Raw genomic sequence first — 25,912 nt, forward strand, 5'->3', positions numbered from 1 at the left:
GTCATGTAAGTTTGATGATTGTTAAGCAACAAAAAAAAATGCTTCTGATGGAAAAAATTCTCACTTGAAAATATTTATTTTGGTCCTAAAATCTAATCAGTCACATGCCGAAAGAAGCTCAAAAAGATGGGAGTATGATATTAATGACATTACCACCTGCCAAACCTGTTACAACACTCCCAGTTCTCCCCTACAATGAACTTATATGACCTGAAGTAACTATTTCTCTAGTTTAATTTGATGCTTCGTATTTATGCTAACTTCAAACCCACATGCCGTTAGCTTTGTTATGACTGTTTGGGGTGGGGATAGTTGTAACAGTTTATTAAAATGTTACAACCAACCTCTATGATGATTCCATTGAGTCCAGTTATCAATCACATCCTCTGTTGAGGCAAAATCTAAGTTTATTTTTTTGCATATCGATGGATTTATTCAGTAAATGTGTTTTTTTTTTTTGTACTCACTTGTTCCTGTTATTAATGATGCAACAGTATCCTAAAGTGTTACCCAGTACACTTACACACTCACACAAACACGCAGAGCAATTGTTTTATATATCTAATTGGTAACGATTTAATGCACCTATTCTGTAACACTTACATGTAGGTAATCTAAAAAGAAGCACTGTGAATATTCCTCTTCAAACCTTTTGAAGATTAGTGCCATTGTTGTGAACTAGCCGTAAGCCATGTCGATAGAATGTTGTATAAAAGATCCACATAGAAATTCAAGCACTGCTCTACATATTTTGCTACTCTGTACTTTTTTTCTGTCAAAGAGGGTGGGAATAGACAAGAAATTCCCTTTTTTTAACCATCTGATTAATTTTGCCACAGCAAGAAACACAAGGAAAAAGACAAAAGAGCAATATTAAACAAATTCTAATATTCTTTATTCTGTACATTTTGGAGACAATATAACAGGAATTCTCACCAATATGGGTGATTACAATTAAAGCAACCATCTGTTTAATGCTTTCATAAAGTCTGGAAAACAATGGCAACATTTTTTTATCAGAGTACTTAAAGTGCTTGTTTTGAAATGTATGAAGGCAAATTATACAGCACATAATCCGACTGAAATATATACAGGAAGTAAACTTCAGGTAAAAAAATACAACTGGAAAAATCATTTGAAAAAATCATTGGTTATTACGGTGTCCTCTTGACTGTTATTGTTCGGCTTTTTCTTTTTGCCAAACGTTGAGAATGAGTTGTAGACTTCAATGTCCCCGTTGTTTGCCAGCTTGAGTGTGCAGAGTGTTGATGGTGTTCCGGGAATGTAAACATTATGTTGGTAGTCTGGGGAGGGTTGAATTAAATCCTGTTGGTTGTAACGTGTCCATGAGCGGTTTGGAAAGGCCCCAACCTTAGGTGAGGTCTTATAATCTGTTTTAAATGACAAAGAGAAGTACAATTCAAATCACAAGGATATATATAACGCTAGTCTTTTTGAGCAGGCCTTTTAACTAAACCTGTTTTTACCATGCATGTGATTTCCCCAGGTCCAGTACTGTGGAACAGATGTGTAGGCATAGTTGTCCGAGTCCTGAATCAGTCTGCGCTGCAGTGTCCTACCTGTGTTTATTGGAGTATGGCTAGAAAAGCAAAAACATGGACAAGTCAGATGCTGAGAGAGAGAGAGAGAGAGAGAGAGAGAGAGAGAGAGAGAGAGAGAGAGAGAGAGAGAGAGAGAGAGAGAGAGAGAGAGAGAGAGAGAGAGAGAGATTGTACTTTAATCACCTTTTATATGTATAATTGATCTGGTTCTTGGTCAGTGTTTGGTCTTTGTTTCCCTGTTTGAACTGCAAAGAAAAAAAAAAAAGAGTTAAAATATTTACTTCTAAATGAGAATGTGCTACAAATGTATGAGTCGAGAGGAGGAAAAACCTTAGAATACATCAAAACTAAAGCACTAAGTGACTTTACTAATTCATCACCTTATTGCCGTATACCTACAATTTGGGGCAATGACAAAAATGCATTTGTTTATTTTATAATTTATTTATGAAGTGTGCATTAAGAATTTTAAGGTCTAGTTCACAGACAACAATGAATATCCAGTATAGCTCAAAGGTATAAACAATACAATACTGTTTGCTCAATAGTTTATTTCAGTCCTGTTCAGAAAATTGATAATTATAATAATAATAATAATAATAATTATTATTATTATTATTATAATTATTATTTGTTTTCTTTTTGTAATTATTGTTTTTGGTATGAATTAATTGTTAATAGGCAATTATTATATTATATTGTTGTATTATATTTAGTGCTGTTAAACAATTAATCGTGATAAATCGCATCCAAAATAAAAGTTTGTGTTTACAAATGTGTGGCTGTGTATATGTATTATGTATATTTGAATACACACACATACATGTATTAATTAATATTTGCATATATATATATATATATATATATATATATATATATATATATATATATATATATATATATATATATGATATATTAATAAATATTTTATATATAAATATATATTTTTATATATACATGAATGTGTATGTATTTGTATATATATATATATATATATATATATATATATATATATATATATATATATATATATATATATACACATACATACATACACACACACACGTAGTGTTTTATGGGAACTTTCCATATGCGTAATGGTTTTTATACTGTACAAACTGTATTTTCTATCCCCTTACACTGCCCCTGCCCCTAAACCTACCCATCACAGGAAACATTCTGCATTTTTACTTTCTAAAAAAACTGTTTTCCTCATGGGGACCAAAAAAATGTCTCCACAAGGACAAGGATTTCGAATATTGCCCGCCCCCCCCCCCCCCCCACCACCACCACCACACACACACACACCACACACACACACATTTATTAATTAAACACAAACTTTTATTTTGGATGTGATTAATCATGTTTAATCGTTTAGCAGCATGTATTATATTATATATTTAAAGATATTAAAAACAATCGAGAGATATTACTCTAACTTTCTCATTGGGTCAGGAGAGCTGTCAGTCAAAAATGGGGAAACAAAGTAATTTGCATTATTAATTTGAAAAAGTAACGCATGTGGCTACTTGAAAAAAGGAATCTGAATATGTAGCTCGATCACGTTACTTCAAATGCCTTATCCCAACTGTAGGTTGTTGTTATTTTTATTGTACTTAAATATAATTTATATTTGTAATTAAATTTAAATTGGGCTATTGTCTACATTTGTATTATTTAATCTTCTGCTGATTTCTGATCTGATTAAAGAATAGCCAATATTTGAAGTCTCCATCTAGTGGACAAACTTTACTATATGTGTTGATTATTACCTCGTTTGGAGAGGTCGTCTCATTCCTTGTACCAAGACTGTGGCTGGTTGGGCTCCAGGTCAAAGTTTTGTGTTCCATTTCCTTGATGTTATTTCTGGAAGATGTTCCCGTCGGGCTACAAGGCTTGAGGAACATGAAGTCACTTTTAGATGACTCTGGAGTTAAACACATTTTATAACAGTAGTTTTGACCTATTGGGTTGTTCGCGTTTACTTCCACGCAGTGCGTGGGTCCCTTTGTTCCCGGTGATAAGTGAATGTTCAAGTTCGACTTTTGAATGACGTCACTGGCGGGGTCCTTAGAATGAAATCCACAGCACGAGTTTCTGTCCTTGTGTCCCTTAATTGTAGCCAGGACAATAATAGCCACAAGAAACGTGAACGAAACCGCGCCCAGAGACACGATTAAATACAGCGTGAGGTTTGACCTGTACTGGGGGCTGAGCGCGAGGTCACCAAAATCAGGCAAGGATTCTGGCACGCTGTCAACAACTGACAACATGATGGAGGCCGTGGCCGACAGGGGCGGCTGACCGTTGTCCTTGACCGATACCACTAGCCTCTGCCTCCTGGGGTCGTTGTCTATCAGCCGGCGAATTGTCCTGATCTCCCCAGTGTACAGCGCAACACTGAACAAACTGAGATCTGTAGCTTGGAGGACTTCATAAAAGAGACGGGAGTTTTGCCCGGCATCCGCGTCCATAGCGGTGATTTTAGCCACTAGGTATCCGGCATCAGCATATCTAGGAACAGCTACAACCGCCGCGGTGTCATTCTCGGGCATTGGGGACACAATGATTGGAGGATTGTCATTCTGATCCAAAACAAACACGTTCACCGTTACGTTCGCGCGGAGAGGCGGAAACCCGGCGTCTTCGGCTTGAACCACGATCTGAAAGTTTCTGAGCTGCTCGTGGTCGAAAGAACGCAGTGCGTAAATGTTGCCGTTGTCTGAATTGATGGACACATACGTGGACACTGGCATTCCATGGATGTCGTTTTCTAGAATCGAGTAGGATAAGTAGGAATTTTGATCTGAATCTCCGTCTTGCGCGGTGATGGTGCAAATCGAGGCTCCTGGCGCGTTGTTTTCGGTCAGGTATACAGTGTAGGACGGCTGTTTGAAACGCGGCGCGTTGTCGTTAATGTCAGACACTTGCACTAAAATAGTTTTCCTGGTAAAAAGAGGCGGTGAGCCCATATCGCGCGCCGTGAGAGTGATGTTATACTCTGAAATGGTCTCTCTGTCCAGGAAATCACACGTCACCAAAGTGTAATAGTTTTTAAAAGATGAGTGCAGCTGAAAGGGAACGTGATGAGGAATTTCACAATCAACATTTCCGTTTTCCCCAGAGTCTTTATCCATGACGCTAATGACTGCTATCACCGTGCCAGGGGGCGCATCTTCTTGGACAGGCGTAGAGACTGACGTGAGGATCACTTCTGGAAGATTGTCGTTGACGTCTATGATGTTAACCATAACTTTGCAGTGCACTGCCACCGCAGACGGTCCCTTGTCTTTGGCTTGTACATAAATCTCGTGCATTCGTGCCTTTTCGTAATCAATAAGTCCTTTTACTTTGATTTCTCCAGTGCGGGAATCCACGCTGAACAGCTCGCGCACTCTCATTGGAGCGTGGCCGCTAAAGGAGTACGCGATCTCTCCATTGGGTCCTTCGTCGAGATCCGTGGCGTTGAGTTTTATCACGATTGTGCCTCGCGGTGCGTTTTCAGTTAGCTTCACTTTATAAAAGTTCTGATCGAACACAGGCGCGTTGTCGTTGGCATCCAGTACCGTTATGTTTATTTGCGCAGTGCCTGACCTCTCTGGCGTGCCTCCGTCCACCGCTGTAAGAACCATCAAGTGAGTCTTCTGCTGCTCCCGGTCCAGCGGACTTTCGAGGATCAGTTCTGCGAACTTACTGCCGTCACTGCGCGTCTGGACGTCCAGGACGAAGTGTTCGTTTACGCTCAGCAAATACGAGCGCAGAGAGTTGTCACCGACGTCCAGGTCCTGCGCGCTTTCCAGTGGGAAGCGCGATCCACGCTCGGCGGATTCGGAGATATCCAGATTAAACTCACTCCACGGAAAGACTGGAGAGTTGTCGTTGACATCTAATATTTCAACTTCCACCCGATACAATTCTAATGGGTTTTCGATCACAACCTGAAGATGGAATGAACAATACGGATTTTGTTCGCACAGCTCTTCTCGATCAATTCTTTCGTTGACAAACAAAACTCCGTTTTCTAAATTCACCTCTAAATATTGCCGTTTTGCACCCGAGACTATTCTGAATCGGCGGACTGAGAGTTTGTTGGGGTCTAATCCCAGATCCTCCGCGATATTTCCAACAAAAGCCCCGTGCTCCAGTTCCTCTGGGATCGTGTAACGAATCTGTGCCAGAACTACATCCATCACAGACGCGATGAGCGCCAGGCAGGTAACCTGCCATGTCCATATCCACAGCTCCATCGAAATATAGGCTCTTTCCTAATGCGTGCCTTCAGATGAACGAGCAAACAAAACACTCATACCTAAAGCTTTAAAACGGTTGACAAAAATCCACCCAAACGCACAGAAAAATTCGAGAGAGAATGAGCACGCTAATGAAAATGAAGTGGTAAGTCCCTGAACCTCGTACTTTAGTAGAGCGCGCCTTTGGCCAATGGCACGTGCGCAAGTGAGAGAGTGAGAGTGTGTTTGGATGAGGGAGACCGATGGGAGGAGGTGAACATAAACACTATACTTTATTGTGTCTTCATTTCCGACCCATTTCTTATATTCTGTTATGATTCGTTTTACGAGTAGGCTATATTGTTGGGGTTTTGTTGATCTATAACCGCCATTACGTAAAATGTTTAATTTCAACATAATGGCTTACAATATCATTCCCATTTGCCTGTTATTACCCATAATTATGAGCAGTTTCATTCGTTTACTGAATGGTGCCCAATGCCCATCTTATTTCAAAGAGCTTGTTTTAATTGGGTCATTCCTGGGATTCAGTGCCTTTATGTGTCCCCAGTGAAGATCATACTGGAACAATATACATTTTAAACCCACCTTAGTCATATATAATACCATTTGAATTCTAACCATATTAAAGTTGACATTTTACAGCATTTTGAACCATATATCACCATGTCCCCAGCCCTGTGTATCCCAATTTCATGATGATAAAACACTTACTGGTGTTTTTGTTGTCGTTTCTACATTGATTATATCAGTAAAGACTCTCTCTAATGTATATTCTTTTCAATCATTACATTTATTTTAGCAATTATAATTAAGGGTTTTAGCTTGTCCCTCAATTCATTGTCCACCCTGTTATTTTTGACTAATTTCCCTTTAAATGAAAGTTATAAAAAATAAATGACATAACATCATAAAGCTGTCACTTCTTTGAAGGGAACGCAACTTGGGAATGTGAGTGAGATCCTCTATTTCTTCTATTAATCGTTCAAATTTGATGTGTTCGACCTAATACGTCCACCCTGTTAAGGAGGGAAAAAATCATAGTTTTATAACTATTATTTTAAAAACCATGCAATTCGTCAGTTGATAAACCTTCTACATTAGCTTCTCTTTGCTCAGACGTGGTGCAGTGGCTGATTTTAGGTCAAAATGTCTACCATGACACTATTAGTGTCCACCCTGTTAAATAAGAAGACTTAACAGAGTGGACACTGAGTACGTAGTGATTGTGAAAGTAATTTATGTTTAAAGTTAAAGTAGTTTATTTAATGTTCGTTGGTAATGTTTTACATATTGTTTCCCATCTAAATCCAGTTCAATCCAGCAATAATGTAACTGGTTGTATAAGAAATAATCCATCCCTCCATTCTTGACCACTTGTCCACCCTGTAATTATTTTGCTAACTGTATCACTTTATCCATGCTATTAAGCACTTAGAACATACTAATACAATTCAGTAGAGTGTCAATAATGCATTACTTTAAAAAGTATACAAAAACACCATTTAGGAATTTGTGAGAAAGTTAGCACAATTCATATACAATATTCATATTTTCTGATAATTTATTAACTGATATGTTTTTTTAAAGGGGGAATGGCACATGCTAATTTAATTATTTTAAACTGTTGTTTGTGGACAGGGTGGACATTTTTTAATCTTCCATTTCTTTTATTTTGTTTAATAACTAGTTACATTTATTTTACCCGAGCCTAACCAAAATCATTTTTCAAATGTTTTACATCACCCTATATCATTAGGCCTACACATTTTTAATTTTTTATTTGTTTTGACAAAAGTTTGATTTTCTACATTTTATGATGGCCAAAAGGCACCAAATACTTGAAATGACCCACTTCATTTTGTAAGTTACCCTGAAAACTTGGAATACTAAATAGCTATTTTACCTCACAATTTCCAACATGTATCATTGTATGTATGCTAAATGACGGTGGAAAGCCGAGCTAACAAGCCACCATTATTGACATTATGTCCCAGAGAAAGAAGTTAAATTTACTTATTGTAGAGTTAACAAAAGTTATCCATGAGCATTTTAATGTTCGAAGTGGATGTTTTAAAACGAGCTGCTCATTCATAAATCGTAAGATATTAACTTCTTGCTGTGGAAATACAAACCGGAAGACGGAACACGAGCACAGCGCTGAAAAGGGGCGGGGCTACACCAAGGGGGTAATCTAGCGCTCGGAAAGCGTTCCACCCCTAGGGGCTGCCATTGCTAACCAAGCCATCACCTGCTGTTAGCATCTCATTGACTCCCATTCATTTTTGAGTCACTTTGACAGTGAATAACTTTACATCTGAGACGTTTAAAGACTCCATTTGTCCATTGTTTATTTCTAAAGAAACACGACAATGTATAAAAGGCTCCATTACCTTGTATCTTACACTATCGCCCTGCTGAAGCTGTTTTTGTAAAAATAGGCTAACGATTGCGTCATAACCAACGCGACTCTGTCGCACAGTTGAGAAATTACCGTATAGACCTGAGGAGACGCTCGCAGGCAATCTTTTACTGTCTATGAGACAGTCGGGGGGACGTGGAGACATAAAGTCTGATAAAGTCAAGGGGGACGAATGGGGAGAAGCCCATAGTGAGCCAAAAGCAACGGGAGAAAATATTTAAACAACGTGATTCAGATTTCTCTTTCCACATCTACTAGAAGACCTACAGCTGTCAGACAGGAGGCTCACGTCATATCTCCGTCGTCAAGCTCAGTCTGAGCCTGCGCAGTTCGCTCAGCCATCAGGAAGTGAGTGCCCCTAGGTTGACTTCATTATTTCGCCGTTGACGTCAATGGGATCGCTCGGTCCATTTCTTTTACTGTCTATGGGCTACACAAGGTCCATAAGGAACAGAACACGTGACATAAAATAGGCCTAATCGTAAAAAGAGCAATTTAGGTTCAGATATAAAAAAGAATTAGGCCTACATGTACTATTCAGACTAACATTTAGCATTAGCCTATTATTATTTTTGCTAGTATTATTATGTGGTGGTTTACAAAAGCAGGCAACGAAGCCGAGACGAAGAGTTTTCAACGAATTTTAAAATAACTATAGTTTCTTCCCCATGTAATTCCCACAGTCTTATCCCATTCTCATTCTGCCTTCCCTGACAAGTAAAGAAATTCTGTTTTAAATAAGCACCAAACACAATCTGTCTGTGGAATGAAACTGCAGCAGATGGCACGATCTTCTAAGGGCTTGTGCTCTTTTTAATTAATGTAGTGGGGATTAAAGGGCCGCGGGTCCGGATCATTAGTGAACAGAGGTATTAAAAGGTTTTGTGAGGCATAATCCAGCCGCTCGCGATTGGTTGAACAGCAGACTACAGGGTTCCCATGATATTCTCCTGCTTCCATTACCTTAAGTGCATGGTAAATGGCATAGAGCCGAGTCGGAAATAAAGCAACTTAAATCAACCCACCAAACAAACACATTTACTCTCATTAATGGCCAAAAGGAGGACATGCATGTGGAGTGGTGTAAACATTTGTTCTTCATGGTCATTGTCATTAAGGTCAAGTGGAAAAGAAGTCAGTGATTTTTCACACCGCTAGTAAACAAGTATAAGTGATATACTGATGATAGTAGCTATATTTTGTAATAGTGTATTTTCTAAAAAAAATTCTAAATTAAAGTGTTACTGTTGTTTAGCTTCTAAAGCATACGTGAGTTCCAACTAATTTTATATTGTTCATAAAGCATTTGAAAACACTGATGTACTGTAGGCCTATAACTTATCAGGTGGGGATCAAAATTTAATTAGGGGGCTCGGACCCCCCATCCCGACAAACCCTACTTTTACTGCACCCTGCAAACATTTTAACACTAAACATATAAAACATATAAAACACATATAAACTGTACTTTTTTTTCCTGCAAAAAGCCTACAAATGTAATTTTACTGAGAGATACACCTGTATATATAGGGATAAAATGACATTAAAAATGTAACCACCCCCACTCCTTTTAGAGCGTCATGTGGTCCAGACATTAGACTGGCACTAATTAAAGGCTCATTTTCTTTCTATCTCTGAATTGATTTTAGAAGAGTGGTTTAATGATTTTAGATTAGTCTGTAGCCTACATTAGCCTTCCGTGAACTCCATAAATGCGGATTGACCTACAACAGCATTAGGCTACACAACCGGGCCACTGTTTATAATCCAAATAGTCTGAGAATAATCGCACAATCGAATAAATAGATGTTATAAATTCCAATAGTCAGTAACTTATACTCGCCAGACACCTTTTAGGCACTGTTTAACTGCTTGTTAATGGAAATATCTAAGCAGTCAATCACATGACAGCAGCTCATTTAGGGGCATGTAGACACGAGCAAGACGATCTTCTGAAGTTCAGTCTGAGCATTAGAATGGGGAAGAATGGTGATTTAAGTGACTTTGAACAAGGCATGGTTGTTGGTATATATATATATATATCAAGAAATTCTAGCTGAAATATTTGCTGAATTTTACAAGAGGAATAGCATTAGACATACAGTGTTGCCTTGCAAGCTCCAAAAGCATTAACTGAAGCACTAAGCGTGATTCTGACTGCAGATGTAGACCTACATACTAATTGCACCTTCGTGAACTGCCACGGGGTGGAGGCAGAGTCTTCTGCTAATTACCCCATTCCTCCCCGCAGGCCTGTGGCAGCCAATCAGGAGAACAAAGTGTACATTTTCATTTATGCACCAAATCTCTCTCACACACACATACATCCAGTGCGGAGATGGGGCAGAGTGCCACAGACGGGGAATGTCAAGAATGCTATAGGAATGCGGGCACTGCCCTCACCTCATTCTCTCTCACACACATAAACGTGCTCCCTCCTCACACATTTACACAAATATGGACATGGTTTGTCATTTTAACATGACTGGTAGAGGAGGATCACTGTACTGGTAGGCCTGTTGTATGTGGAGACTGGTGGTGGTGGTGGGGGGGGGGACAACAAAAACAACAAGGAGATAGATTGAAAGAGCAGCTGGAAGGACAGGACTCAGGAGTAGAGAAGACAGTGAAGATGAAGGGAATGAGGGATAGAGGGAGGGCCCATTGAAGAACACCTGCTTCTCAGCTGTGTCAACTGAAGGATTCCCACAGAAGACAGACGGATATTTATGGAGTGGCGGAGGAAATTATCCAGCAGCCACACTGCTATTGACACACATGTGATGCTCTGAGTCTGAGGTGTTCCCAGCCTGACCAACTCATGGTGAAAACTAAATACACCAAAAATTACCAAAATATATATTGCTATTATATGATATTATATTACTTGTCTTTTACATCCAAACTAAATATATTTATATTTTTCGATTTTTTTTGCTGTTACCAATAATGAACCTTAAGATTGAAGAAAATGCATTTCCTGTGCCCTGACATTTTGTATTGTTTTGCATTTGGAGGAGATTTAAACCAATATTTAAAAAAAAAAAAAAAAAGTATTATTTTCATATTTCATGAATTATATTATGTACATTTATCTAAACCTTTTATTTATTTATACTAAATATATTTATATTGTTATTTTTTTTTACCAATGCTAGAAATCATGTATTTTCTTTCTTCTTGAAGAACATTTTGTATTATATTTTGTCATTTGAACCAATACATTTTCAATTTTAAAGTATATATACATTTCCAACATATGTTTATGTATATATATATATACGTGTGTGTGTGTGTGTGTGTGTGTGTGTGTGTGTGTGTGTGTGTGTGTGTGTGTGTGTGTGTGTGTGTGTGTGTGTGTGTGTGTTGAACATGTGAAATAAATGGAAAATAAATGAATGTTATTTTTATTCATTTTAAATGTATTATATATTTACATATTTTAAATTGTGTTTTAATATACGTCATTATTTATTTGTTTGTTTTTGCTGTATGGTACACAAACCCTCTGCAGATCAGAACGCGTCACAGTTAAAAAAAAAACTAGAAATAGTGACTCATGTCAACAATAACAAAACATGGAACCTGTGGACAAACTTTTCCAGCAGTTCTTTATACACCCGAAGGGGGGCAGCACTGCTCCTGACTGGATCTTACATATTATAAGTGAAAACAGATGAGGCACGTGGCAAAAAGCCACATGTAATGCATTTAAATCAGATTTTGCTCTCAAAAATGCGTTAGAGCTAAATGACTATCATGGAGTTGTAGTGTAAGCTAAACCACAAACTCAGTGAAATCTTATATGAAATCAGCCTCTAACCCATATACAAAAATATAATTGCATGCAGGACCAAAACATATAGATGACTTGATGCTTAATTGCATGAGAGAATTTAATATTGTAAATTGATACCCTATCCTGATCTACTTTATTACAGATTAAGCAGTGTTGATTCTCTAATCCCCTAATGACAGCCATCTAAATTGGATGCATTTGTGAATTGTAGCTGTTTTGATTTTCTCTGCTATTGTAAATCAGAATAACACTTACCTGGAGTTGCCAGAATCCTTTTTATCTCACATCTGCTGATATTTTCACAAAATAGTTGAACATCTCTCTGAACATTGTTTAACGGTTTCAAAACACGTTCTCTTTGAACACTAAATCCACATAATGTGGTGAAAAGCACTGAAAAAGACTTTAAGGGCATTAAGTGTTTATGCGCAACATCATCTGCAGGTGGAGCCCAGAGGAAAGCACCACAGACTGACAAATGCACAGCAGGTGTATTAGGTTTGACCTTGATAGGGTTCAGTGTGTGTGTGTGTGTGTGTGTGTGTGTGTGTGTGTGTGTGTGTGTGTGTGTGTGTGTGTGTGTGTGTGTGTGTGTGTGTGTGTGTGTGTGTGTGTGTCCGCAGGCTGTGCATGCGTGTGTCCTCCCAACATCTGTCAAATGCATTATATTTCATCTATCAAGACTGCTCTACCTGCATAAAACACAACACTCCTACACTGATACTTTATTAAAATGCATTCTTTTAAGAAAACATGGAAGCTGTTTCACATCAAATGTTTCATCCGTTAGACAGAGAACAGCACATTTCTGGTTTCTGATCATTTCAACAGCTAACAACATATACAAGGTTCAAGTATTCCTTGTAAAAAAGGTTTTTGGTTTCCTTGTAAATAATAATAATAATAATAATAATAATAATAATAATAATAATAATAATAATAATAATAAAATTAATAATCACAGAAATTTCCAGGCACTTAAATGAGCTACATTTATTTAATTACAAATTAATTTTAATAAATAATTCAAATACATTACATTTGAATATATGAAATTATTTATATTATATTATATTATTATATTTAAATTAAAACAATATTATATTATTAAAAAATAAACATAAATAGTTATACTTGTGTCTGATTATGTGAATAGCTAACAACAATGTAAAGTCAAAATCAACATGCCTTGTACATGCCATATGATTTTGATTTCCCTCTAATTATTATTATTATTATTATTATTATTATCATCATCATTATTCATAATAATAATAATAATAATAATAATAATAATAATAATAATAATAATAATAATAATAATAATAATAATACACATTTCCAGGCACTTCAATGAGAAAAATAAAAAAATCACATAATTTATCAATATAATATGTATTATATAATTATATTTTTGTATTGTATTATATCTTTTTTATAATAACATTTGTTTTACAATAAATTAAAGTAAATACATTTTAAATTATTTTACTAAATTAAATGGATTACATTATAATGTATTATATTTATTTAATAATTGAAATAATAAGTATATAAATATTAATAATAATATGGTATTAATTTTATATATATATATATATATATATATATATATATATATATATATATATATATATATATATATATATATATATATATATATATATATATGAATTATGGTTTAGGCTTGCACCTGATCTTATTTTTGTTTATCCATCTCATATTTCATCTCAGCCTTCATTCCCTTGAATTCAGGGCAGTTAATCCATAAGTCAACGTTGTTGCTCAAACCGCTGGGTTAAAACAACAGTTCCCCAAAATATACAGTCATAGCATGTTTGCTAAAGCACCTGGCAGCCGCACAACTCTTGCAAAACTTGACGATAATGCAACCCAACATTCCAGCATCTGAAAAACACAAAAAACTGCTCCTCGCAAGTCAAGAAATTTTCCTTTTTTTTTCATCTGTGTATGTTTATTTGCCAGGAGCCCTAAGGTCAATGATGTTGTAGCAAATTAAAGGTGAGTGACAGCTGGCTAGCATGGCTGACAGATTTGAGGAATTCGGGCAGTCTGTGAGGACGGCCCTGCCTGAATGTTAAACACTTTTTCCACAAAGCTCAAAGGAACAGTTCTACCTATTAGCAATTCAAACGCACACACACACATTCTTGTTCCTCTTGCTGCTAACAGAAATGGTTAGATCTGGATTCGCTGAGTTGTTAAAGGCAGCGCTAGAATCAGTTTTGCGGGCAGATTGGATTAATTATACGATGAAAGCACATAATGCGACGATGAGATTCGCTTTTAACCAAAACATGCATGACAATGCGTATGAAAAGTGTGTCTACACGAGTGTGTGTCTGTGGTTACAAGAGGCCTGTGGTCGGCAGACTAAAGCAAATTCATCTCCACTATGCAGAAAGGAGGTAGAGAATGTCCATTTACGTACGTGCAGCTCAGTGGCTGCGGTCATGTGCTTTCGCCAGCGCACAGAGAGAGGAGACCTGTGGTTTTAACCCAGCCAGCTCACACCAGAGAGGAGGGGAAAAGAGAGGGAAGGGGAGCGGAGCGATGACAGCTCATGATGTTATACGTTGCAAATGCGAGCGGGGAAGTGACCGAGCACGGGTTAATAAGCCGTAGAATGAGGAAAGAGTCCAGAGATGACAATGCAGCGTGTGCAAGGACACGGGGAAGCTAAAAACAGGCTTGTGAAAGCAGCGAAAACACGCGAGGTATTTGGAAGGCGTTTCGGGGGCGCAATCACCAGCATGATGACATCCATCACAGCTGAGTTTCAAAAGAAATGCGATTTGGCGTCGGGTGTGAGCCAAACAGCGTGTTTCTGTTACCTACAGTGACCTTTTTTCCTTCTGTCATTCCACGATCCTCCTTTCCCCCCCATTATTCAGCTCCTCGCTTCCTTTTTCCATCGCTCTGTCCCTTTCTTTTCACACTTCACTCCCTTTTACACCTTCTTCTCCCTCTTCGGTTTGCCGCCGCTTCCCCTTCCTCCCTGGCCTGCTAATCTATTCCAGAAGAAAGGCTACCATGGAGAACGCATAACAAGTGCTCATACTTCAGCACGGGCCAAGAGAGAAATAACACAGAGAAGGAAAAATGGGAGTGGGGTACAGACAGGCAGAAAAAGGAGAGAAAGTGTTTATTCAAACTCAAAGCTAACTCCTTTGTTGTGGTAAGGACCTGTCTTATATTAGAAGTCTGAACTCCCTTCAAAGTCTGGAAAGATGGAAGATGAGCCAAAAGGAAGAGAAAGAACGAGACAGAGGGAGACGAACAGAAGAAGGAGAAACTGCTATTTTGTCTGAAACTGGTAGAATTGGACATGAGAAATGAGTGGAGGGTAAAAAAAGAGAGCTTGGAACTCCATTGAGAGAATGGATGAACTGTGTTTGGTTCTGGACTGCGCACGCATTCAAACCATTCAGCCAGGGCTTTGATTGAGCCTTTGATTTCAGATATTGATATAAATTTATAAGCAATATGAGAGCTGAGAAATCGCATAATCAATCTACAGCACTTGTGGCATAATGATGATGTCCACAAGAATTGATTTCTGGGTTACAGTGAGGCACTTACAATGGAAGTGAATGGGGGCAATCCAACCGGTTCTCAAGAGTAAATGTAACTATTTCATGAGATATTGATTTCATTTTAAAATTTTGAAAAAGTAATGACATTACACCCCTTATGTTTATCACCAGTTGAGTGTAAGATTGTACGAATGAGATATGAATACGCCACCAATTTGCCAAAACTTAAACTAGTTACGAATTGCCAATGTGTGAGTGTGTGGGCCAATCCGTAAATGTTAAAAATCTCACTGTTTCAATACTGCAACAAAAGGGATAATTCACTAGCCTGGCTCCGCCCTCCTTCGTACTTCCGCTCCATTTTCATTTCCCTTCTAGCCTGACAAGCCAGACCCACATCAAGATGTTTGGTCTGGAAACTCACCATTGACAGGGCTCAATCCAAGGGACGGGATAAACGGTTGTCTTTCAAACTCCCTCTGCACGCGATAGGATAGCGCTATACCAACCAGAGCAACGAAGGTGAAACAGAGCTTGTTGATAGATTAAACATTCACCATTTCTCAGAGTAAAGCTTAACTCCAAGTCTTCCAGAGTCGCGGTCAAAGCTGATTCGAAAGACCGCCGTTCGCCAGTTTCTGTGTTTACTAGAAGCACGCAAACGCAAATCGGCCGTAATCATTATGGCCCCGCCCACCGACTCTATACACGATGTGATTGGCCCGGCAAGAGTTAGGCAAATACAGCTCAGAAGGGTATTGAGATTTGCTAGACGACACTCGCGGGCAGATTAAATTTGCTGCCGCTAGGGTGCGTCTAGATTTCTAGGCTATTTCCCTTCAGTACTCCGTCTGGGATTGCGGTATATTCTCTGGCTTTCTCAGATCAAATTTTAACCAGTCCAGTCAGCGATCAGAGGGAGTGGCTGAGAACGTTGACGTTGATGTTGTGCGCTACAGTCTATGGTTTGAGATGACATTTAAACTTTAGCAATTGGTTATGGCAGATCCGTGGCTCTGGGCAGATCCAATAGTTTTAAACTTTAACCGAGTACCCGCCTTCAAGGAAGTTAACACTTTTGTATCGGAGGCCAGCTAGTAATTGCTGTGCAAGTAAACCTCACTCCTCTGACCTCATGAGAGGCTCTAGCGACTGACGTTAGAGGCTGCAGCCTTTAGAGCCTCCTTTTTAGAGCATCAGACTCTCATGCCGGTGGACCCTGGTTCGAGTCCCACTTGGAGCGGGCGGTTTGAACAGGAGGGGTTATGTTGGTGCCGTGACCCAGATGGGAGAAAGGTTTAGGAGGGTGAGTGTAATGGAGGTCAGCTAGTAGTTTATGTGCAAGTAAACTTCACTCCTTTGACCTCAAAAGATGCTCTAGCGACTGACGTTAGAGGTTGCAGCCTTTAGAGCCTCCTTTTTAGAGCATCAGACTCTCATGCCGGCGGACCCTGGTTCGAGTCCTACTTGGAGCAGGCGGTTTGAACAGGAGGGGTTATGTTGGTGCTGTGACCCAGATGGGAGTGAGGTTTAGGAGGGTGAGTGTAATGGAGGTCAACTAGTAGTTGCTGTGCAAGTAAACCTCACTCTTCTGACCTCAAGAGATGCTCTAGCGACTAACGCTAGAGGTTGAAGCCTTTAGAGCATCCTTGTTAGAACGTCCAACTCTCATGCTGGCGGACCCGGGATTGAGTCCCGCTTGGGGAAGGCGGTTTGAACAGGAGGGGTTACATTGGTGATGTGACCCGGATGGGAGAAAGGTTTAGGAGGGTGAGTGTAATGGAGGTCAGCTAGTAGTTTCTGTGCAAGTAAACCTCACTCCTTTGACCTCAAAAGATGCTCTAGCGACTGATATTAGAGGTTGCAGCCTTTAGAGCCTCCTTGTTAGAGCTTCCGACTCTCATGCCGGCGGACCCGGGTTTGAGTCCCGCTTGTACGTTGGTGCCGTGACCCGGAATTAAGTGAGGTTTGGGGGGGTGTTACGGACGCCAGCTAGTAGTTTCTGTGCATGTAAACCTCACTCAATTGACCTCAAGAGACACTCTAGCGAATTATGCTAGAGGTTGCAGCCTTTAGCCTCCTTGTTAGAGCGTCCAACTCTCAAGACAGCGGACCCGGTTTCGAGTCCCGCTTGGAACAGGCGGTTCGAAAAGGATGGGGTACACTTGTCAATGGAGAGTGGCCAGACTCTCTATACAAATGAAATGTACGAGAGTCTGGTAAGACCAGGCTAATAATTCTAACCCCAATTTTTTGTCATCATTTACTCAAGTTGTTCCAAACCTGTATGAGTTTCTTTTTTCTGTTGAACACAAAAGAAGATATTTCGAAGAACGCTGGTAACCAGGCATTTGATGGTAGCCATAGTATTTTTTTCCTACTATAGAAGGCAATGGCTACCGTCAACTGTCTGGTTACCAACATTCTTCGAAATATCTTCTTTTGTGTGACACAACATTCATTTTTGGTGCAAACTATCCCTTTAATCTGTTCTATGTAAAGTTATACATTTAGTTTTACAACTATCGCTACGACAATGCAACACCATAAACCCTAAAACCTTAAAAGAAAAATGATTAATTAAATAGCTTTCCAGCTCAAATAACGCACCAGTTTTAAGAGAAAAAATACCTCAATTGTACATGCCTCTCAATAGAGTTTAACAGGGTCCATTCTTGAAGGATTTAGAAGACTAAAACCTTGATTCTTTGTGTGTGCATGTGTGTGTGTGTCTGTGTGGTAATCAACAAAAATGTTCCTTTCAGAAAACCAAAACAGAATATACTAAATTTCAAGGAGCTCTGAGAGAAAGTGCATTTGATACCTTTCACATGAAGATCTCTGGACTTCATCTAAAAATTCAATCTGGGTGGAGGGCCTGAAGTCCAGACACTGAAAGACAAAGAGCAGAGAAATGCCGGTACAAAAGGTTATACAATCACAACGGTGAGTCTGATCCAGTCAACCAGGCTAATTCGGTCTAATATAGCTGTTCGCACACCTGGGTGTGTATACGTTGAATATCAGGTCATTATGACCTGCTTTTTACTCAGTATACTCTCCAGTTGAGCTAAAATATCAAACCATTACACTAATCAGAAATGTTTGTTGTCTCTGGAAATTATGGGATTTTTAAAAAGTGAGAGGAAATGAGTTATAGTTTTTTTTGGAAATGTGACACGGCTCATTTAGGATGTTCAAACTGCCAAGCGGTCCGTGACCTGTCTAGTTACCCGCTAATTTACATCTGTCTCCTTCACTTGCACACATCTATTGCTCCTCACGGATGGGGCACAGGGGTGCTGGGGCGAGAAAAGGGGGGTTGAGGAGCATGCAGCGCTGGCGCTTGTTGGCTGACCCTGGTGTCTGCGGTTCTGTCGTGGTCAGAGGAGGGGGGGAAACGGGCTGTGTTTCTGAAATCCCTGTGAAATGTTAATTTTGGAATGACTTGTTGCTTACATACCTCTCTCACACCCTCTCTTCTATTTTGAAGTGTTCAAATATGGCCTAATATTGCTCAGTACTCCTTTTAGGCTTTACAGAAATCACATATGTAAAGGATGCGCTAAGTAAGTGTTTGTTTAGGTTTAGCTGGATCTTATTTGCCCCCAACATTGCAGTGCATGTTTTTGGACTTTATACCGACACCTGTTGGCGTGGATGCATGAGGTTTGTCGTATTGTGCCTGCTCTTTTGTGCCTGCTCTTTTCTCTTTTTCTCTACCTTACACAGCACATCCATAGTAGACATTCTAGATTTTATCACAACATATGATTGCATTTGGGGGTTGTGCAGTAATTGCATGACACGGTAATGTTGTCAACATGGCGGCGACCATAAGGGGGCGCCCCGCTCCGTGTACAATACCCCCCCCCCCCCCCCCCCTCCCAACACACACACACACACACACACACACACGACGGACAGGACTAGAGTCTCTATCGCACATGGTATTTCTCAAAACACCCTTCATGTCGTCTAATTAGCAAATATATGACTGAATGCAGCCGGGACGTCCACGAACCGTTTCCATTTACGAATATCTTAAAAGGTCACTCGGTTTATGTAAGCAGTTTTAAAGTGCCGAAAGTTTTGAATTAGGTTATTACTGGAACGTCGAACCGCTTCTCTAGCATCGCCCCACCTTGGTGATGATAAGTGAGCTAGAAACATCGTCCCATCACCATCCCTGCCCCTGCGCGCCGCGCACCCCGCCCATCTCCGTTCCACTTCAGCTGCGCTTCCTTCTCATTCAGCAAACGCACTGTCCTGTGGCGAGAGAGGGGTCCTTTCCACCCCACAGCCAAACAAAAGAAGCCTGGAAAAGGAGAAAATCTAGCAAAGACTTCTTAAAGGGCAGGAGGACCCCTGAATTCTGCGTTTTTGTGTGAAGATAGCAGCGTTAAGGACATTGCCAGAAGGGAACACTGGGAAGCTTTTTAACATCCATCTATTGTCAGTGTGTCATGTGGAGTGTGGGGTCACACAGGAGGATGACCTGTTTTTCACCTGTCGTTCTCCAGTGTACATCTAAACAGGTTCGCTTGCGAGAAGACTCTCTCTGAACAATCCTCCAACGCGCGCTCAGATGCTCACCTGGGTCTGTGTCCGGTTTTGGCTCCAGTTTTTAAAACCATCGCCTCAGAGATCTCACTGTCCGGGGTGATTGAAGCGCTGGAGCGATGCAGTCCATCCTGTCCTCTGCTGTCGTGCTGTAAGTTTCACGTGTAAGATCATTCAGTATGAGTTGAAGGCATTTTGTAGTTAGTCTCCATCTACTGAGAGGTCCAGCTCGAGCATTTGTTGTGTTTCTCATCTCTGGCTCAGACGATATAGCCTCAGCAGATGCTGCGTTCTCATAATAACACGTCCCACCTCAGATAACTGGACTGATGTTTATAATGATGATGATGATTATGATGATGATGAGACTTTCTATGTCTGAACCCTGCTTGCCCTGTTCTATAGAAGTCACGTGCCAGTCAATTAGGCCTACGAATAACGAATATATAACATAGGAAAAAAAGTTATGAATATCACAAATATTGGATTACTCAATTTGACCTGGAAAAAAAATGTCTTGAATGTAAAAATTGTAAAAAATAATAAAATAAAAAATAAATAAAAGTAAACCAAATGTTAACACACAGTATAAGGGGTCCCTTCTGTTTTATGGTTTTCTTGACACATTGCAACAAAATGGCTTCCTGCATGTTGGTTACACCATAGTGACTTTAATTAAGTGGCCAGATGTTTTTCCTCCCCAATATTTTATGATAATTACTTCACTGCTTACTTAAAAAAAAAAAAAAAAAAAAAAAAAAAAATCATAATGTTATACCAAACATGCCAACATTTTTCTATAATATTCTTTATATATATATATATATATATATATATATATATATATATATATATATATATATATATATATATATATATAAAGAATATTATAGAAAAATATAGAAAAATATATATATATACACACACACACACACTTAGACATGTATACTTTAAGCGATATAAAAATTAGAAATTTCAGAAATTGAAAAAAATGTTCATCATACCATTTTATATGATAAGCTTTTATTTTGTGTTCCTCACAAAACATCACATAAATCAAAATCAGTAATAATAATTTGTTGAGACCTAAATTGGCTGGATCAGGTTTCACTGGGTCGTAATCAGGTGCCGTCACAAAATCGTGACCTCTGGTTGTTTGATCCTAATTAATAGATTAAAACTTGCAAAGTTGAGGACTTGTATGACTTTTTATGTCAAAACAAAATAATTAGAGAAAGGTAAAATATGTTGGTTAATAAAGAGCCGAAGCAATGTGGAGGCCTGTCATACATTATGATGCCTGGCTGACATCATTTAAGAAAAGAGAGTGAGTGAGCTTGGTTGGCATATGTATAAAGTATTATTAACAATTCATAGCAGACCTGAACATTGATCTTTAAATACACGCAGACACTCACATGTGGTGTTAGTTTGGGTTAAAATAAACATTTTCATCTTTTTTTCTTCTTCTTGTTGCTTCCCTCTTGAAAACTGTAGTCTTTTAACACTGTGCTAACCGACCCTATAATAAATACATTTAAAAAGGGGGACACATTTTTTTTTATATTTTTCTGAATATATGATTTTTTTTTTACTTCAAAACTTAAGCTTTCATTTGCATCTAGTAGTGTTATCTTAATGTTTGATTCACCAGAAATATTCAATAAAGAATGAAAAGTGTGCTAACCAACCATAATCTCCCCTAAAAAGCAACTAAAATGAATGTAAATGTCACACGATCACATGCCTTTTCTATTTCTCTTCGGCCAGATGCTTCCAGGTCGTGTTACTGTTCTACAGCCCATTACAGGTGCTTATAGTCCGCAATTTGTTACCGATAATAAAACCATATATCAATTGATAGTTCATAAATCAATAAAAGTGATTTGTGGCTGACTCCTGTGTTTGTGCAGGTGCTAGCTGTGGAAAATGTTAACTTTGGAGTTCACGTAGAGAATCAGACAGGGGTGCGGGATGGCCTGAGCCGAAAGCACCATCGGGTTTACCAACTATACAGCCGGACCAGCGGAAAACACATCCAGGTGCTCGGCAAGAAAATCACCGCCATGGGAGAGGATGGGGACAAATATGGTAAGAAATAATCTGAATGTGTCTGCTTACCTGTACATTTAGGAAGACATTCAATTAACACTCTTTAAATAATTGACTGAATAAATCAAAAGATTATATATATATATATATATATATATATATATATATATATATATATATATATATATATATATATATATATATATTATTTTTATTTTATTTTTTAAATTGAAAAATTTATTTTTAATTTTTTTTATTGAAAAAATGTACTACATTATATGTTTTTCAGAAATTATATATATATATATATATATATATATATATATATATATATATATATATATATATAATATTCTGAATTTTAACATAAAATGTAATACATTGTTTCAATTTTAAAAAATGTTTTAGAAGAAGTTTCTTCTGCTCACAAAGGAAAAAATTATATTTTAAAACATTCAAAATAGTCACAGTCATAATGTTATACCTGATCAGAATGTGTGTGTGTGTGTGTGTGTGTGTATTTATATATATATATATATATATATATATATATATATATATATATATATATATATATATATATATATATATGTATATATGTATATATATATATATATATATATATATATATATATATATATATATATATATATATATATATATATGTATATATATATATATATATATATACATACATACATACTCTGATCAGGTATAACATTATGACTGGTGAAGTGAATAAAACTGATTATCTCTTAATCACAGCACCTGTTAGTGGGTGAGATATATTTGGCAGCAAGTGAACAAAGAATTTGAACGAGTTTGACAAGGGCCAAATTGTGATGGCTTGATGACATCTCCAAAACTGCAGCTCTTTTGGAGTGTTCCTGGTCTGCAGTGGTCAGTATCTATCAAAAGTGGTGAACTGGCAACAGATCATGGGCGGCCAAGGCTCATTGATGCACGTGAGGCACGAAGGCTGGCCCGTGTGGTGCGATCAAACGGATGAGCTATTGCAGCTCAAATTGCTCAAGAAGTTAATGCCGGTTCTGATAGAAAGGTGTCAGAATACACAGTGCTTCACAGTTTGTTGCGTATGGGGCTGCATAGTCACAGACCAGTCAGGGTAACCATGCTGACCTCTGACCACCACCGAAACGGCCAACAGTGTGCACGTGAGCATCAGAACTGGACCATGGAACAATGGAAGAAGGTGGCCTGGTCTGATGAATCACGTTTTCATTTACATCACGTGGATGGCCGGGTGTGTGTGCGTCCCTTATCTGGGGAACACATGGCACCAGGATGCACATATGAGAAGAGGGTAAGCCGGCGGAGGCAGTGTGATGGGCAATGTTCTGCTGGGAAACCTTGGGTCCGGCCATCCATCCACCAATCGAGCATCTGTGGGATGTGCTAACCAAACAAGTCCGATCCATGGATGCTCCATCTCGCAACTTACAGGACTTAAAGGATCTGCTGCTAACATCTTGGTGCAAGATACCACAGCACACCTCCAGGTGTCTAGTTAGTGGACTCCAAGGCTCGACGGGTCAGGGCTGTTTTGGCAGCAAAAGGGGGACCAACACAATAATAGGTCAAAATGTTATGCCTGATCAGTACACTATATATATAATTTCAGTTTCTATGACAATGCATCTGCTGCTTGTAAGTATCATTTACGTCCTGTTTATATTCCTGTATGTCTGTCTTTTTGTGTTTCTTCACAAGCCCAGCTCGTGGTGGAGGCTGACACCTTTGGGAGTCAAGTGAGAATACGAGGGAAAGAGACGAACTTCTACTTGTGCATGAACCGTAAGGGGAAGCTTTTGGGGAAGGTAAGTTACTGAAAAATGAATGTTTAAAAAAGGCATAGTTCACTTAGAAATGAGAATTCTGTCATCATTTATTGACCCTCAGGTTGGTTCCAAACCTGTATGAATTTCTTTCACAAAAGAAGATAGTTTGAAGAATATGGGTAACCAAACAAATGTGGGGCACCATTGACTTTTATGGTATGGAAAATAAATGCAATTGCAGTCAATGGTGCCCCACAACTGTTAGGATACAAACATTCTTCAAAATATCTTCCTTTGTGTTCAGCAGAAGAAAGAAATGCATACAGGTTTGGAACAACTTGAGGGTGAGTTTTCATTTTTGGGTGAACTATGCCTTTTTGAAACAACAACCAGAAGTCGCTTGTCAATGTGAAAGCCCCACATCTTTGCTGGGCTGTCGATGAAAAAGCTGGCAAAAACAAGCTTATTTCACAATGATTCCAGTGAGATTTTTTTTCCATTTCAGAAAGACAGCAGCGCAAACGGAGGCTGCGTTTTCATCGAGATAATGCTCGAGAATAACTACACGGCTTGGATGTCGGCGCGCTATGTGGGCTGGTACGTGGGCTTCACCAAAAGGGGCCGACCGCGCAGGGGCCCGAACACGTTACCCAACCAGCGGGACGTCCATTTCATGAAACGCTTCCCTCCGGGAGAGCAGCCCGACCTGCAGCCCTGCAGCTTCACCACAGTCAGCAAGAGGAGCAAAAGAGTCCAGCAGACCTCCACCGCTCCTCCACCACTCCCATAATACAACAAACACTTGTGCGCAAAGATCCCTTCCTTACAGAGGATTATTAAGACGCTCTTCTTTGAAACGTAAGTAGGTTAGGCTTTAGGACCGACCTCTCGGTGGAAGTCAGTCAAAGGACGAGGTTGCTTAAACACTGTGTAATCATGCAAACATAACCAAAGACTCCTGGGCAAGTGTCCAATCACTAAACCCTGTCAACAAGGGGACCAAGCACTTCAGAGGCCAAAGAATTCCCCTCTAATGTCCAGTGCCACAGACTTTGATTCGTCCCACCATTAAAGAGCAAAGCACTCTACCTGCTCGAAGTTGCATGGCTGGAACACTGGCAAGTGCACATCGTAATACGCATCAGCTGAGACTTGCAGATTTGGATGCTACAAAAGGGCAATTTAAAGGGTTAGTTCACTCAAAAATGAAATTTATATCATTAATGACTCGCCCTAATGTCGTTCCACACCCATAAGACCTCTGTTCGTCTTCAGAACACAGTTTAAGATATTTTATATTTAGTCCGAGAGTGTATGGAAGTGTGTGCACACTATACTGTCCATGTCCAGAAAGGGAATAAAACATCATCAGAGTAGTCCATATGTGACATCAGTTAGTTAATTAGAATCTCTTAAAGCATCGAAAATACATTTTGGTCCAAAAATAAAAAAATCATGTCCAGAAAGGAAATAAAAACATGGACAGTATAGTGTGCATACACTTGCATACACTCTCGGACTAAATATAAAATATCTTCAGCTGTGTTCTGAAGATGAACAGTGGTCTTATGGGTGTGGAACGACATTAGGGTGAGTCATTAATGACATCAATTTCATTGTTGGGTGAACTAACCCTTTAAGGACCCGCTTTAGTTTGTACTTGTCAAAATGTCAGCCTTGGGCCTGTAAGAGCCATGAGATTGTAACCAAGAACCAAAGTCACAATGTGTTTGTCAGGAAAAATGACTCTTCTTTGGTTGTGCCTGAGATACTTTGCCTCAAGTAGCATTGAGAATCTTTCATATTCATCAGCTTCGAAGGAACCAGCAACCAATGAAATGAAGTGTAATTTAAAGATGGCGAAATACACTACCATTCAAAAGTTTGGGGTAAAGTGTGAGGGGC

At 38.9% G+C, this 25,912-nt stretch overlaps 2 protein-coding genes across 2 annotated transcripts; one reads left to right on the plus strand and one right to left on the minus strand.

The window, feature by feature from the left end:
• Positions 1-370: 370 nt before the first annotated feature.
• Positions 371-12,414, minus strand: LOC137062789 (protocadherin-10). The gene is made up of 5 exons (XM_067433698.1): positions 12,292-12,414; positions 3,338-5,841; positions 1,746-1,807; positions 1,488-1,600; positions 371-1,391 (listed from the first exon to the last, which is right to left on the minus strand). The coding sequence occupies exons 2-5, from the start codon at positions 5,810-5,812 to the stop codon at positions 1,132-1,134; spliced, it is 2,910 nt and encodes a 969-aa protein (XP_067289799.1). The 5' UTR covers positions 5,813-5,841; positions 12,292-12,414; the 3' UTR covers positions 371-1,131.
• Positions 12,415-19,535: 7,121 nt separating this feature from the next.
• fgf18b (fibroblast growth factor 18b) lies at positions 19,536-25,242 on the plus strand. Its single transcript, XM_067433699.1, has 5 exons — positions 19,536-20,307; positions 21,927-21,966; positions 22,070-22,247; positions 23,940-24,046; positions 24,513-25,242. The coding sequence occupies exons 1-5, from the start codon at positions 20,276-20,278 to the stop codon at positions 24,795-24,797; spliced, it is 642 nt and encodes a 213-aa protein (XP_067289800.1). The 5' UTR covers positions 19,536-20,275; the 3' UTR covers positions 24,798-25,242.
• Positions 25,243-25,912: the final 670 nt, after the last annotated feature.

The sequence above is a fragment of the Pseudorasbora parva genome, chromosome 23 (genome assembly GCF_024679245.1).
Source record: "Pseudorasbora parva isolate DD20220531a chromosome 23, ASM2467924v1, whole genome shotgun sequence".
NCBI lineage: Eukaryota > Metazoa > Chordata > Actinopteri > Cypriniformes > Gobionidae > Pseudorasbora > Pseudorasbora parva.

Bases quoted from the DNA above. Each gene is read 5' to 3' on its own strand.
- LOC137062789 (XM_067433698.1), bottom strand. From the start codon at position 5,812: ATGGAGCTGTGGATATGGACATGGCAGGTTACCTGCCTGGCGCTCATC. The intron at 1,601-1,745 runs GTGATTAAAGTA...TTGCTTTTCTAG, and splicing joins ATCAATTATACATATAAAAG to CCATACTCCAATAAACACAG. The intron at 1,392-1,487 runs GTAAAAACAGGT...CATTTAAAACAG, and splicing joins CTGGGGAAATCACATGCATG to ATTATAAGACCTCACCTAAG.
- fgf18b (XM_067433699.1), top strand. From the start codon at position 20,276: ATGCAGTCCATCCTGTCCTCTGCTGTCGTGCT. The intron at 20,308-21,926 runs GTAAGTTTCACG...CTCTTCGGCCAG, and splicing joins CTGTCCTCTGCTGTCGTGCT to ATGCTTCCAGGTCGTGTTAC. The intron at 24,047-24,512 runs GTAAGTTACTGA...TTTCCATTTCAG, and splicing joins AGGGGAAGCTTTTGGGGAAG to AAAGACAGCAGCGCAAACGG.